At 39.1% G+C, this 16,585-nt stretch overlaps 1 protein-coding gene across 1 annotated transcript in view; it reads right to left on the reverse strand.

The window, feature by feature from the left end:
- The window catches only part of Slc26a7 (solute carrier family 26 member 7), a 125,437-nt gene that overhangs the window by 98,550 nt on the left and 10,302 nt on the right, over nucleotides 1–16,585 (reverse strand). Inside the window, exon 3 of the mRNA XM_059253885.1 lies at nucleotides 5,717–5,827. Within this exon, the coding sequence (XP_059109868.1) occupies nucleotides 5,717–5,827 (111 nt within the window). The remainder of the gene's footprint in view (nucleotides 1–5,716; nucleotides 5,828–16,585) is intronic.

Genomic DNA, 16,585 nt, shown 5'->3' on the forward strand with positions numbered 1-16,585 from the left:
TATAAACCTGCTGGCTAAAATGTAAGGTCCTCTGATCTACCAAAATAAGCTCTCATCTTCCAAGATGTGGCTCAAATTCCATAGTCATGACTATTTATCCAGATCTTCCTCTCCATGCTATATGCTTTCTACCTGCAATGATTTCATAATTGAGTAGACTTTCATGAACAAAATGCCAGGGCCTATAAAATGATTAAACCCACCGTGCTCACCATGTAAAGTAGAAACTGCTTTTAGCGTTCAGTGCTTATTTCTTTTCTTTTCTTTCTTTTTTTTTTTTTTTTTTTTTGGTTTTTCAAGACAGGGTTTCTCTGTGTAGCTTTGCGCCTTTTCCTGGAACTCACTTGGTAGCCCAGGCTGGCCTCGAACTCACAGAGATCCGCCTGGCTCTGCCTCCCGAGTGCTGGGATTAAAGGCGTGTGCCACCACTGCCCGGCTCAGTGCTTATTTCTTAGGAATATTCACAGCCTTGTTTGTAAGCAGGACTTTGTTCAGTATGCTCCCCTCTTCCTGACAAGAGCTCTCATCCTTTCTTTCTGGCATAGCTTGCCTGAGAATGCAGCAGCATAGATGAGAAACGCTGGTTCCCCCAGGAAAGGTTGAAGAAACACATGCTTTGTTGAGCAAGCATCCCCTTATTTCATCACTTAAAGACCCTACCTTGTCCCATTTTGTATGTCAGCCTTTGGGGAAAGCTACTCTATGGGACATAGGCAACCTAACACAGACAAGATAAGGACAACAGAAGCTGGTCTCAGCGGAAACCTAGCACACTGTCTGCTTTTCTTACTAGAGCAGAGGATTTGGAGGAGATCTGTGGTCTGCACTGTGGGTTTAGGGCAATGTGGGGGTGGTGAATCCCAATGGACTTGGACTTAAATCTCATAACTATTTCCTCAATCTTTTTGTCCAGAAAAAGAGCACATTCTTCATCATTTGGGATTTTTATAAGGCTTAAATGTCATATAAACATATCATAGTTAGCACCCAATGGTGTGTTGTCAGCACCCATTAAATGTCAACCACTCAGCTAAGTCTTAGTAAGACTGAGTTAATAATGTTCTGTTATGGTTATGCTCTGTTCTCTGAGAGATGATGGTATACAAATACATAGAAAAAATAAGTATTAGTCTCTCTGTGAGCTAGGTGGTTTTTGTTGTTGTTGTTGTTTTGAGGCAGGGTTTCTCTGTGTAGCTTTAGAGTCTGTCCTGGAACTTGCTCTGTAGACCAAGCTGGCTTCTATCTCGCAGAGATCAGCCTGCCTCTGCCTCCCGAGTGCTTAGATTAAAGGCTTGCGCCACCACCGCCCAGTAGAGCTAGGTGTTCTTAATAAATCAATAGATATTAATTGTTAAAAAGTGTACTCATCATGAAGAACTAAATTAAGAATTTAGTTAATAAATTCTTATTAACAATAAGGGACAAGATTCTAGCACCCATATGGGTAACTCGAAGTAAGGAACATTCATCAGATAAGACATAATTTACAGCAGATATCCTTGAGATCAAATGATACAGTAAGTGCTCTCCAAAGCACAGACCAACACACTTTCTACCGGAGCCACATAACAGATAACTGCAGATTTCAAAAGTAAACAAATGCATTAATTTTTTGGTTTAGGATTCTATTTCCTGGTATTTTATAAAAGATAGGAAGTTAATGAATAAGACAGAAGAAGCCATCTGAAAGTCTTTGTTGTGGGGGGAATGAGCCTCAGTCAGCCCAATTTTGAGATAAATAAAGAATAAATTAAGAACAAAATTAAGGCATATCTAAAGGCTGGAGACAGTGAGACATATTGTCACATATTGTCTTAAACAGTTTGGTTCTATTAGGATCATACCCAGATTTATTTTTCTCTTTTCTAGTTTCAGGGATGAATCAGTTGATTCTTTTCCATGACTTCTATGTGTCACATTATGTTTTGCGCAATTTCATTTAAATATATTTTAAGTAATCATATTTTAAATTAATGATGAAAATTCAAATTGCTAAATAAACTAGCACATTCAACATCTTCACACTTTGGCTTCAGAAAGTAATTGATTTTCAAAGATATGTAAACTCAGTGCAACTATACTTTCTTCCACTGAGCCTGCACAAGAACGAGCCTGTTAATGGCCAACCATGGATGGCTGGGGGTGCCCAAGAGGCTTTCATGCCCTCCTCCTTCACTAGTGGCCATTGGTGAACTGTGGAAATTGGGGAGTCAATGCCATCATTCGAACAACCATTGGTGAACCCTCTAAGTTCCAATGGAGAATTCCAAGCACACACTGATAGTTACGATTATACATATTGCATCTTAAAGCAAAAACATGAATATCGAAAAAGGATTTGAAAAGAGGGTATGTTGACGGGAGAAAAGGAGACAGTAAAGGATGGAAGGGCAAGGAAAAAATCACACTTCTTGTTTATATATATAAAATATCAAAGAACAAACTTAATTTTTAAAATGATTCTTGCATAATGTCTTATCGTGTTTAGTAATTTGATATTGCATTCTGAACACCTAACTGGGAGGCTAAAATCCAAGATAAGATGCTTTTCTTTCACAAAAGTACATTGGTCTCTTAATAAAGTTTCGGGGTGTAACTCTCCCACCTACACTACACTATGACCAAATAAAAGAGAAATATGATTTGTATTTGTAAATATTTGTGGGCATCTTTAGAGATTCAATGACCCTTATAAGTTAAGTCACAGGAAGGTCCCCAAAGTCATTTTTGTAGTTCCCCTGTCATTTATATCTGGAGGGAAAGCATCATCTATTTGTTACCAGTGTTGATGAGTAATATTAACTTTCAACCAAAATAAGAAGATCTGGCAGGCTCTGAGAGGTATAAATTCAAAAATAGAAGGCCACCCACATTTCTGTACAGTAGAATGACTGTGAAGTTTGCAAAATGTGCATTTTGAAACATCTATAGCTATTGATAACTTATTAAAGAATGTTTTAGTTACAGAGTCCTACATAAATGGAAAATTTGAAACTATACAACCAGTAGAACATTTACAGTAATTACTTATGAAATGCAATGGTTTATGTAATTATATATTTCAGTATTATCAAATTATGTATTTTTGTAATTTGTTTTGAGACAGGAGTTCACTGTGCAGCTCAAGCAAGGCTTGAATGTGTGGCATGTGGTAGGATTCCTGCTGAAGCCTCCCAAGGGCTGGGATTACAAGGTTAACTACCACACATGATGTTGACTTCTAGACTAATTATGGCCTATTGGGAAATTTCATTTCGCCTTTTTCTTTTCTCTTGTGTCAAACTGAAGAAATGTGTGTGAAGTCAGTTCTGAAGCCCTTTGCTCTTTCTTGCCACAGACACACTTAAATGCTCTGTGACAGAATTAGAAGACAGAACAACTGAAAAGCAACAAGCTCTCTGTAATTCCAGCATTCCAGAAGCTGAGGTCAGAGGATTGTTAGTGAAACCCTGTTTTAAATAATAAGTAAATACTGAAGACAATCATGTTTAATTCATTCTGTGCTTTTCTCCTTTTGTATCTATCTGGAAGAAAACTCTCATTCAATGAGTGTTCTGAAACATTTTGTTGCCAAGAACAAAAAGATAGTTTGGGTTCCAGACTTGGCACATGTGAGGTGTAAGCTGTATGTCTGTGACTTTAATCTGTGCTGTCATAAGAAACTTTGTGAGATTTTTTTCCTAGTTCACCTGAAATGTATAAATAATACAAATTAATGTCCACTTTAAAGGATTGTGTTAAGACAAGAACATGTAAATTTCTTGAAATATACACATTGCTCTGAAACATATACATACATAAAAACAGACATAAGTTCTTGTGCATACATGCACACATATGTACTAAAATATATATTTTGTATATAGTTGTATGACTCATAAAAGTAGAGATACATTTTGAGAATTCATTGTGGCCAATTTCGCTGTTGTATGTATATCATAGTGCACTTATCCAAACTACATCAACTACGATGCCAAGTGTGACATAATATTATGAACCACAGTTTTATGTGATGTGTCATTTTGTTGACTGAAATATGTCATTATGTAAAGACGTGTGTGTGTAAAACCTCTTGTGAAAATACCAGTTCTAATTCAGCATGTCAGAAATAGAAGCCAGTATCCTTGCATACCTAACAAGCCCCCTCAGAATATTGTTTCACAGAGCACTTGTTAGGTGACAAGTCTGTAATGATGGCTAACTTTTGCTCTCTCACTCATAACAAAGTTTAGTGATTTAAAAACCAAATTTATACAAGTACAAATTATTGTATGAAAAAAAAACATACCAATGTGCTGAGCAAAAATATGGCCTCCCAAGATTTCTATCCTAATCCTCTAAACCCAGAAATATGTATGCTCCATAGCAAGAAAAAATAAACATAGCAGGCGAAGTTAAGTTCACTAATCAGCTGGTCTTCAAATACAGTTATCCTGGGGTGTTTGGATATAGCCAGTGAAATCACAACAGCTTGTAAGTACAGAAGATAGAGGCAAGAGAGTGGAGTCAGAGAGAGATCTGAAGATGGCACCACTGGCCTTGGGAACTGTTGAAAGGCCAGGAGCCCAGGAATGCAGGAAGCTTCTAGAAGACAGAACAGTCAGGAAGATGAGCTAAAGCATGCAGTGATTGCTTGTGTAGGGTCTGGAAGACTTATTCACAGCACTGACCTCCAGAACTATAGAATTACTTCCTCTGTTTCAAGCCACTTATTTTGTGATAATAATAAAGTAATACAATCAATAACAAACTGACCACAGAAGACAGATTGTAAATGTCACTCCTCAGAGGCTGAGATCTCACACAAATGAATAGCAATGTCTGCAGCTATTCCTATTGAATTACATTTTGTTATTAGCTGAATATTTAAGATTAAGGTGTCATTTTATAATAGGAAAACTCAACAAATGTTGCATTAATATAAGCAAGTGTTAAGTTAAACCACAATATACTAAGTGTGTAGCTCTCACTAGCATAAGAAATGGGGGAGTGGTCATCTTATCATTTAAAAAGTAACATACAGAGTTTCAAAACTTTGTCCAGGGTCATGCAGGTGATAAACAACAAATGAGGCATGTGACTAGGTGTAGCTCACACAGAAGTGCAGCCGTTCTACCACTGGAATAATCATGACCATTCACCCTTTGTATTCATTTTTGTGTTTTTTCAGAGGTGCAGAGTGAGGTAGGGTAAGATACGTCAATTGAGTCAGGTGGTGGTAGTACACGCCTTTAATCCCAGTACTCAGAAAGCAGAGGCAGGTGGATCTCTGAGTTCAAGGCCAACCTGGTCAACAGAGTCCCAGGACAGCCAAGAATACACACAGAGAAATTCTATCTTCAAAAAAAACAAAACTAAACAAAAAGATACATCAGTTAAAGGGTCTGTAGAATCTACCTAGAAGAAGCTTAGATCATTTAGTTCAAGAACCAAGAAATACACTCAAAATATTTTTCAATATTTGAACAACTAAATTTTATAGTCTTTGTTTTCTTCCAAATTTTTACATTCTCTTATTCCATGGTAAATTCATCAGTGCTTCTAGTTTCAGTTTCTTTTATAACACGGAATGTGGCAATAGATCATAGTGTGTATCTGATAAATAAACATAGCTCACATATATCAGCAGGGTAGAATGGCTTTGAAAGGGTAATAATCACCTTGAGTCCCTTTTGTTAGTTATATGAGAAGCTTAAGCATAGACAGTAATTATTACCTGTGGCAACATGGCGTCCCATTCCAAATATGGCATAAATGATGGCCGGAAACAGAGATCCATATAAACCAAAGACTGGGTGTACAGATGAAAGAATAGCGAAGGACAGCCCTGTGAAGACGTCCAGAGTAGTTAGGACCATCTCATGTCCCCAAGATACACAATAAAACAGTGACTGATGTGTATAAAGCCAAAATGAATATTTTAATTATTCTACTTATCAGCAAAACAAGTACTAGCATTATTGTACTAATCACGGAGACATTGCTCATCCATTCATATGCATATTTCAATTCTCAAGACCGCATGTTTTGGCACCCCTGCTTTTTCCCTAACTGCAGAGATGTCTAGAAGGAAACGGAGGTGTGGAGAACCTTCTTAGTGAAAGTTTCTGTAATAATGTCAAAGATGAACCTCTCTAGGCACACTCGGATTTCAGAAGCATTTGCACATGTCATTTTATTGTGCAGTAGCATCTGTGCAGGGCACAGGAACAGTAGTTTTACCACTGGACACAGGAGAAGCCTGAAGTGGAATGGGGTCTGGGCCTGGGGCACAAGGATAACCTAAAGCTAGCAGGGGGACTACCTGGGTGGGCAAGCTATGGGTGAGCATAGCAACAGGGTCAAGACAGAATCCTCTCCACTTTCCACTGACTGAACCCTAGACTGTATGTCAACTATAGGTTCTTAGAGTGGCAAAGAACTTGACTTTGCTTATTCCATGAGTGCATAAACTATAACTTACAATGATTCATCTTTACTTTTCATGGATACTACTGTCTACACAGTTTGGGTTACATCTGCATAGAAAATTTTCCTATAGCTGTCTCAATGACCATTGATGGTTTTAATGTTACCAATACATGAATTAAGACAGGTTCACTAAGATTTCCTGTCTGCAGCTGTTCTTGGTATTAAAGACCACCAGGGCAGCTTTTGAGAGTCCATTTGAGTTTAATACTTTACATTTAACTGGACAATAATGATTATGCTCCAATTAAAATATGTGGAAGTTCTACCAATGTTTTCTTTTTAAATCTTGTTTATTGGTAATGGAATCCCTAAGTCTGGTGAAAGTAAATTAATTACACAAGAGTCAGCAGCAGAAACTGCACTGTTTAACAAAAACAGTGGTGTGGGGTACAATTAGGCCTGGTGGGAAGGGCTGTATTCAGACGCAGTTCTGGAACCCAGGTTGGCACTGGAAAGCTGTGTCCCCACCCCTACCAACCAGCCCCTCTTAGTAGCTTTCATGTAAATTACTTTGTAAGAAGCACTGTGTTTGCATCAACCCTGTGGAGGGCTTGAAAATAACTGCCATTCATTTTTTTCAGAGTATGTTTTAGTCATCCACTTTCACCAGAGCCAGCGAGGAAGGCTGTAGGTAGCACAGTATTTGCCTAGCAAAGCTCTCAGTTCAGTCTCTGTGGTGGTGGGAGGGGGGGGCAGAATATAAACTAAACAAATTTTGTCACATCTTTGCATTCATAGAAGCTTAAATGCTCCAAAAAATAAAGAAAACTATCAACTAGTTAGAGGTATCTTCAAATTAGCAGCATTGTTTGTCTTTTCTCCGCATTCACACAAAAAATGGTGCTCACTAAAGATATGAGCAGAGTTGCAACTCCCTAATGCCATTACCTAGAAAAATATTGTTACTAATGCTTATAGATACTCTATATTACTTAATCTTTGGTAAGAGTAAAAGTAACACAATTGAAAGTCTTAGGATATGAAAAAAGAATCAGAAAAGGTGATATGGAAGGAAAGAAAGAGAAATAAGACAGATGGACAGATACACAGCTAGAAGACAAACAGAGAGACAATAGATAGATAGTAGACAGGTATACTATGGGTTGGTGGAAAGATAAATAGATATGATGATGATGATGATGATGATGATGATGATAAAGATAAAGACAGATGATAGATAGATAGATAGATAGATAGATAGATAGGTAGATAGATAGATAGATAAAACTTAAAGACAGAGATATTCTAATTCTGGTTATTTTTAAATCTCAAAAACCATGTATTGGCAGTGTGAAATATGTGAAATCATATAAAACACTCAACTCTTATGGAGACATGTTTTGTAAGTATAGTAATGATCCATCAGAGAAGGGCAGAAAATACTCCAGCACTAGATTCTAATATTAAAATATCAGGAGATCAGCCCTTGGGAAGCCTATCAGCCTCTTGAGAAGCCCTGGAGGTTAAGTGGAATGCTCTCTATCTGCTGTCTCCCTCTTCAGTCCAGCATGCACAGAGAAGGGTTTTCCTGACTGCCCTTGCCTGCTGGCCCAGAAGGTCTTGAGAACAAGTAGGCAGCCCAGTCTTTGCCTCTGCTTTTACAATAACCCTTAGGCTGAGATGACTACAAAGTGACTCAATCTCCATTGGTAAGAAAGAGAACAAGTTATCAGATAGAAAGTGATTTCTACACTTAGGAGCTACATTTTTCCTTCAGTTTCAGAGCTGTTCCTTTGACACCAGCATAAGGCAGGAAAGGCTGTATCCAGATTGAGTAATTCGGGACTGGGGACAGGTATTAGGATTATACCCGAAAAGCCATTCTATTAGAGGCCATACATTTTAAGGTCTGTAGATATTCATTTAGTGACCCCACACTATAATTGAAAGGTCAAGCACCTAGAACTCAGAAGCACAACTTTGTTCTCCTCTGGTATTACAGTACATTTTATAAGTTTAGCATTTGGTTCTAATATGAACTAAATACAACCCTCAAAACTACAGCTAAAACAGCTCACTCACAATGGAATGTACTGTCCCCAGACTGTTGATTCTTACCACAACACCTTTAGTTATCATCATGGGTTGAATCATGTCCCTCATATAAGTAAGTCCCAACCCTCAACTCCTCAGAGTGCTGAAGAAATACTGAGACTATGATGATTACAGACACTTACTTTAAAGTTTTATTGTATGTGGGTAGGGGCTAACTCAATTCAAATGGAATCATTTTAGAGAAGATCTTGTGAAGAGCAAGAAGAGTACACCCAAACCCCAGGTGAAGACAGAAGAAGAAATTGGGGTATTGTTTCTTTTTGCTAAAAAATAATAGCACGTGTGGCAAAACACCAGAAGCAAGGGGAGAAGTGTGGGGTCTATTCTTCCTCAGGCTTCCAGGATTCAGTCTTACTGACACCTGCATGTGGGACTTTTAGACTCCAAGACCATAAGACAGAGATTTTAGATGCTTTCCCATCCATTTTGTGATACTTTGCTGCGGCAGCCCTATGAAAGATATACAATGTCACTGTTGAGAGGGAGACAAAAGCTGAAGGCAGTTGGTAGTAGGAACTCAACCTCACATTCTGAGCAAAGTCAAAATACTTGCTCTTGAATAAATACTAAATATCGAAACCTTCAGATTTCTAATTCATAACTCATGAATCTTTGTAAAGTCATTTAAATTTTGTTTTTTGAGTAAGTGTGGAGAGGTTATGAGGCTAAGTGTAAAAAACAGTCCTTGGAATGTTTGTGTGATCAGTGCTTAGATAGAAAAGATGAAACCTCATTCCACCTCTAACATGTGATGCCATAATTAGAACTGTGTGCTCAGGACTCAGCATGTGGAACTTTAAAGAAATGTAAGCCAAAGTGGATCCACAGTTATTTGGAACAGTAGCCAGTACATGAAAGCTTTGAGGACTCCAGTTTTCACCTAAGTAACGATGTTTCACTGTCTAGTTAAACAGCATTGTTGTTAGTCTTTCTGATTTCTAGTACCCAGGAAAGAAATGGCAGCAGCCCATGAGGAACCCTGAACGACCAGCTAGCTCATAGAACCCTTACGGCTGCTGTTCTCCTATGCACCTTCACTGAATCTAACCTGAGTTTAAACTACAACATCATTGTGTGTGTGATTAGAAATATGTAGCCAGGTAACCTAAGAGATTTGAGATTTTTATTTTAAAATCAAAGTTGTTAACTTTAACTTAACAACTTACATCACTTGATAGATTATAATACTAGTCAAACAATATCGTTTCTGTAAAGATAGTTTATATTAAAGTAAAAGCTAGCCAGTGGCCAAAGCTTACTTGTTTCTTATAAAAACCTGGCATTTGGGAGGCGATAGACTGACTTAATCAGCATTGGAAGTATTTTGAATTAATATATAACTCATCCTGAAGCCAAGGATTTGGAAGGATTTCCATCGGCACTGGAAGGCTAAACGTCCCCTACCAACCAGCACCTCTTAGCGCTTTAGCCCAAACAACCTGTAAAAAGTATTTCAATGAGCCTATGGATGGATGAATGGATGGATGATAGACAGATAGATAGATAGATAGATAGATAGATAGATAGATAGATAGATAGACAGACAGACAGATGATACTCTCATTCCAAGGAATGAAGGCTAAATTCTGTGGGTAAGAGAGAGAGAGAGACAGGGAGACAGAGAGACAGAGAGAGAGAGAGAAACCTAATTAAATATGAAGAGAGGAGGCCAGAGGCATGGCTCAGCAGTTAAAAGCATGGATTGCCCTTGCAGAGGACTAAAGTTCAATTCCCAGCACCAACAGCAGGTGAATAACAACTGCCTGTAACTCTAGTTTCAGGCGATCTGACACCCTCGGGTCTCCTTAGGCACTCCGTACACATAGTACATAAGTACACATAGACTCATGCAGACCTAAATACATAGACACAAATAAAAAAAATAAAATGAAAATAAACAAAATACTTGAAAATAATTCTCTGACCAAAGGCATAGGCATTTACTACTGTCCACATTGCAGACATTAATTAATCAGTACTGGCTGTGTTCTCCTTCTAGTTCCACATGAGTTTTGTTTTAGCTCTGCCAGTCAGTATTATTTAACAAACCCCTCAGCCAAATTTCAAAGAAACTACAGGTATTGCAATGCCACTGGACCTACACGTATTATTGAAGGAAATGGGTTGGGAAGAAATGGTGCTTTTACTAAATTTCCATTAAAAATCTTACTTTGAAAATTTGACAAAGATTCATGAAACCCTGAGAAAATGAAATTGGAAGAAATGGAGACTGTAAAGTAGAAACACTGAATGTGTAAATACAAGAAAAATGTGATGCATGCATCTCATCACCAAGAGCAGTAAAAACATGACAAGCCTCCCTCGGAAAAGACCAACCAAGAGATGATGCACTTGTGTGAGAAAGCCAGCTTCTAAGAAGTAGAACATTTTAAATTATATTATCAGAATAGAGTGTCTTCCTTATGAAGCATCCCTGGGGTACCGAGGTAAAGGCTGACTATGGTGGTATCACCTGGTTCAAGCCAGATGGGAAGACACATGATGAATGTCACATATAGAAATGTTAGAATTAGGAACATCTGAATCTATGGCCTTGGTTAAGGGTTCAAAGTATTGCTTCTACAAAGCTTAACCCAAGTGGAGAGAGGAATATTCAAACATGATCCCAAACAAATGTTCTAACACAGGTTCTAATAACAATAGCCCAGTTTCTATCTAGGGGATAAAGATGGCCAGTCCATGACTACATGCAAGCTTAAAAGGAAGTAATAACCTTAGCCCTGGTGGGATGATTTATAAGAATTTTGATGAGCATCTGCTACTACCATTCCTAGTATCTTCTGGACCTTCAGTTATAGAATCTAGGATCAATACATAATGCATCACTTTATAATAAAAATGACTTCATGTTATAGTTGAAATGTCAAATGCATTCAATTTAATAATAATAAAACACAAAGGCAAGTTAGTGGTGAAATTGCTTTTTCAAACAACTTTAAATCTCAATAAATTGTTGTTTGAAAATGATCGATATCACAGAACTTTCCCTTGACAATTCTACCCTGTGTGTGTATTTGTGTGTGTGTGTGTGTGTGTGTGTGTGTGTGTGTGTGTGTGTATACAGGTTCATGAATATGTGCCCATGCATGTGTACATATATGTACATGGGTACATGTGCATGTGGATGTCAGAAGTTGATGCCACGTTTTCCCTGGGATCTCTCACTCAACTTAGAGATCAATGGTTCCATGTCACTGTCTAGACAGCAAGCTGTAGGATTCTTCTTCTCTCCGCCTCATCATTGCTGGGATTACAGGAATGTGCTGTATCTTTTTACATGCATACTGGGGATCTGAACTCACGTTCTTTTGCTTGCACAGCAAGCGTTTTACCAACTGAGTTACCTCCTCAGCACTGACACGTCTACTTTTTAATATTTCTAGAAGAATGGATGCTATATCATCATACCCATAACTGAGAAACAACTATATTGAAGGTTGCAGTGGGGTAGGGTGAAATCATCACGTCATAGAAAGAATCTATAACACACATGAGACCATGTGTGTAATAGGACACTCCTTTGCAGAATGGGGTTTAATTTTCTTTTCAAAGTAGATTACACACAGCCATCTTACTCTGCAGGCTTAATTTCCTAAGGATAATCTAGCTACTCCCAGAGAGGATTAGTTAGCTCATATGATTCAGGTGGATAAGTATTCTATACCAAACACTAAGGCCCTTATGAAAATGAGGAAATCTCAAACAAGAGAAGAAGCATACACACAGTGCCAGCCTCTTGCTCTGAGCAAAGCTGAGCAACCACTGCCTGCATAGACCATGCATGCTGCCGCCTTCTAGGCTGGTGCTTGTTTCCCACACAGTGCAATCTAAGCAAAAGTAGTCTGGACACCCACTGTCCTAGGAAAGCCTCATCTACGGCACTTGAGGCCTTGCCACACACTAACTAGAAACCCAGAGAAGACTCCCGGGTCTGTCAACACCGCTAGCTCCCTAAACTGTCACTCAGATCCCTTTGTTCACGGAATCTTAGGCAAGTTCAGCTCTTGAGTTGCTTCTACAATAAGGAAGTTTGATCTTTTTTGTTCGGCCCCCAAGCTGACACTCAGGTGATAAACTTTATACTCCTATTCTCAGGTGGCTGAGTTCGTCTTAAGCAGCATTCCTGAGCCTGACACTAGTCTTAGCTCAAAGTTCTGCATATGTAAAAACACGATTGTCACCTCAAAGACAGGCTTATTCCAGAGCCAAATATGAGTGACTGTGGCCTAGGAATGCGGATTTAGATTACGCCCAAGGTGTTAACAGTTCCATGAAGTTTTGTACTCACAGGACAAAGAAAGCTATAAATCGTGACACTTTTCAAAAACACTGGTAGGAACATGAGAGAGGTAGGATGTATCAAAGCAGAGAGAGCCTCGGATGCTTCAGGTGGCACTTCCAGCACTCAGGTTGGTGAAAGGTAATGGTCCGCTGAGTTAATACATTGCAAAGGCAAACTAGTGCACTATGTATACATTCCAAACGATTTACCTAATGGTCACAAAGCAGGTACACAGGGAGACAGTAACGGCCATTAAGAGGGCTAACGATGGCACAAGATAGTGTGACTCTGGACCTGCAGCATTCCAAACTTTGCAGTCACTGAAGTGCTGATGACTGAATCAGCCTTGCAGAGGTTCATCTGAAGATGCAGCTTCTGTTTGGGAACTCTCATTTACAGTTCTGTCCTCTCAGAACAGTGCCACAACCTTGGCCCGAGTGCGGAACAGAAGTTGGCAGATTCCCCCTTCTATCCACCACCTTCTCCGTCTCCTCTCAGGAGTCAGAGTTGAACAGACCGAAGAAGACACCTCCTCGAAGGAGGTGATCCACATCCTAGGGGCGTCTTTTATCTCTTCTACCATTTTATGCTGTGTTGAGCATGAGGAGAAGATAAGAGCTCACCTAAGAACCAGCTCTAACGTGTTTGCCTTGCATTTGCCACGGCACCCTCAGACCTTAGCTCTGTCAGGCCTGTCCTCCCCAGCTTTGACAGAACTGTGCTCTGCCTGCTGACTCAGCTAACAAAGTGGCTGCCGTTCTCCAAAGACCCCTGTGCACCCAGCTTTTACAGAGTCCCTCCATGGGAAGACTAATGAATAGGAACCTGTTTTCTAATGCCATATGTCTATATTTAACCAAACCTTGGTAGTTCTTTAATAGTTACTTTGTTCCCTCTATTGGTTCATTTTCTACCACCAACCATTCATTTTATGCTATGTTATGTTATGTTGACAAGAGTGTACTAGTCTTAATGTTCCTGAATAAAAACAGAATTCTTTGGCAGATTCTTGGGTTATATAATCTATTCAAGGTCAAAATCTGCTGAAACCAATCCTCCACCAACCTTCAATAAAAAAAGGTTCCCGCCCTTACAAACCAACAGCAGAATGGTATATTCAAGGTTGTAATAACAAGATCATATTCTCATATACTTTTGTACACATTTCTGAGGAAAGAAAAAATAATAAGCCCCTTGTAGATAGATTATTGTCTTATACTTCTCTGTCTGTTCCCAAGAACATAGCAAGAGATTATATATTCTGCCAAATATTTTTAATAGAAATGAATAAAGAACCATAGTGAGGCATATCTTAGCATTCTTGGAAAAAAAAATTAGGCTATGGTGGGTACTTCCAAAAATTGCACATACAAAATTTAAACCCAAGCTGTGTGGGTAATGGTGAAAGTTATTTCCATCTGGCAATTAGTTTGTGGTGGTCTCAGCTATATTATTAGCAAGGCACAACATAGCCAGCTGTCTGGTCACACTATCAGCAAGCTGGTGGTTAAATAACATTCTAAGTGGGTCTCCCGGAGTAAATTTACACATAGTCAGGAGCCATGATTGTGTGAAAACAAATTCCTACAAACACATGTTCTTTTCTTCACAAATAAGTGTTTAATCAAAGGTCAAAAGTCCTCATTAGTGAAAAGGTTATATAAATCACATCATAATTCTATGCTATAACTTCCTACACCCTTGAGATTGCACAAGCATGAAAATAAAGAATTACTATGATCCAGAATCCTCAGGATTAATAGACCCAGGAGCTTGAACATTAGAAATTTTTGTAGACTGAAAGCTTCTCCTTTCTCCCAAAATGACTCTGAATTTGAAAAGACAACAGACAGACAAGATGTGAGAAGACACCCTAGTGAAAAAAAAAGAAATATGGGAGTTCTGAAGGTAGAAATGTCAGTTTGGGTGTCAGAGAGATCTGTATTGAAACATTTCTTCTGCTATATAGGAACTATGTAACAGATTGTTGAATTCTTAAGATTGTTATAGCGATCAATGTAATCTTTAAGGAAGGTTTATCTCATTGTGTGTCACATCTTGAGCATTTGGTGAAGGTGAGCTGTATTTCTATTGCAGCGGAAGTTGCGGCAAAGACAATGGGCACCGGTTGGAGAAGGAGTTTTCGAATGTGGTTAATAGAATATGGCTGATAAGAGGGAAGGTGAGTACAGATCATTTCCAGGTTTCCGGCATTGATAACTAGGTAGATGAAGGTAGCTTTCATAGAGGATAAGGACTGGGTTGAGGAGAGAAAATAAAGCACTCCGTTTAAGTATGTCACTGGGAAACACTGAGATGGTCAAAAAACAACTGGAGAGTTATGTCTAGTTTAAGGAAGAAAAAATATTGAGCTGCAAATCTATTTCCACAATGTACTATCAGAAAAGATACAGCCTGAAGCCACGAAAATGGGTCAACTCATGAAAACAATGTTCAGAAAGTGAAGAAAACATGATCAAGTATAGAGGCAGGAGAAAAACACACGACTGTGCCTTTTATTTAGAAAAATGGGTGTTAAGATGAGATAGATGTCTGGGACTATAGATCAATTAGTAGGGTACACACCCAGCATAAATGGAGCTCTAAGTTCCGTGTCCAGCATTGTATAAACAACTTGAGTGTGTTAGTGCATGAATGTATTTTATAACTCAGGAGGAGGAAAGAGGAGAATCGGAAATTCAAGGTCCTCCTTGGCTACACAATGAGTCACCCCTTTCCCCAGAGAGAGAGAGAGGTGGAACTCTGCTGTGGAGGCTAGAGGTGGGTAGCAATAGAGTTGTGTCTTGTGGGAAGATATCTCTGATGTTAGAAAAGTTAGGAGGGGCATGCATTGCTTTGCTGCACTCGGAATGGGGAGTCAGTTAACGTCTACAATTGTGCTCTGACCTGGGAATGGTGAGGGTACAAGATGCACCTAATCTGATAGAAGAGGGCAGAGCTCAGAGAGAAGGGACCAAACAAAATGAAGAAGAGTTTCGGTTTGTTAGTACTGGTTACTAATGCTGGAACACGCTCTTTGTGCCTTTTATTGCCTCACTGAAACACTTGAACCTGTGTTGTAACTGCTGATGGGTAAACTCATTCACTGCTGCTCAAGCCAGGATTACATCGGACATCCCTTCCTTCTCTCATCCTAAGATATTGTGACAGTCTGGAAGAGATCCCTTGGGGAAAGAGCAATGGCACAGGACACATGTTGTCTCTCCATCAGCAGAGCGCTCACTAGTTCCATCCACACACACTGGGCTTGATCCAACAAGCAACATGCACAAACCATCATGGGAAAGGGTAGCCTGAGGGACCAATGAGAGAGAGAGTCCTCAGTGCCTATGCATCCCCACTCAGGTTGTGTTACACACACATACACACACACACACACACACACACACACACACACACACGAGATGGTAACATAGAATGAACTCTTACAAGCTCATGTTGGAATCTATCTTAGCAATGCTAGAAATGGGAGGTTCTGAGCCTCGAAGTCCGTACCTTATGGGACTATAAAGTACAATAATATTTGTCCTGCTGTGTTTCATACAATTAGAAACAATTTGCCTAACTCATTCAGCTTGTGATAGCACTAAAATGTGTCATTAACAATCAGAAGAAACCAAACCAGGGTAAGAAAAAAAGTGCCTGCATGCAAATAAAAAGACAGTGTGTCACCAAGAACGTTTCTCTCTGTTGTGATCTTTGTTGTACTGGCTTCATCTTCAAGTTTGAGTGTCC

This window comes from Peromyscus eremicus, chromosome 2, assembly GCF_949786415.1.
Source record: "Peromyscus eremicus chromosome 2, PerEre_H2_v1, whole genome shotgun sequence".
Lineage (NCBI taxonomy): Eukaryota > Metazoa > Chordata > Mammalia > Rodentia > Cricetidae > Peromyscus > Peromyscus eremicus.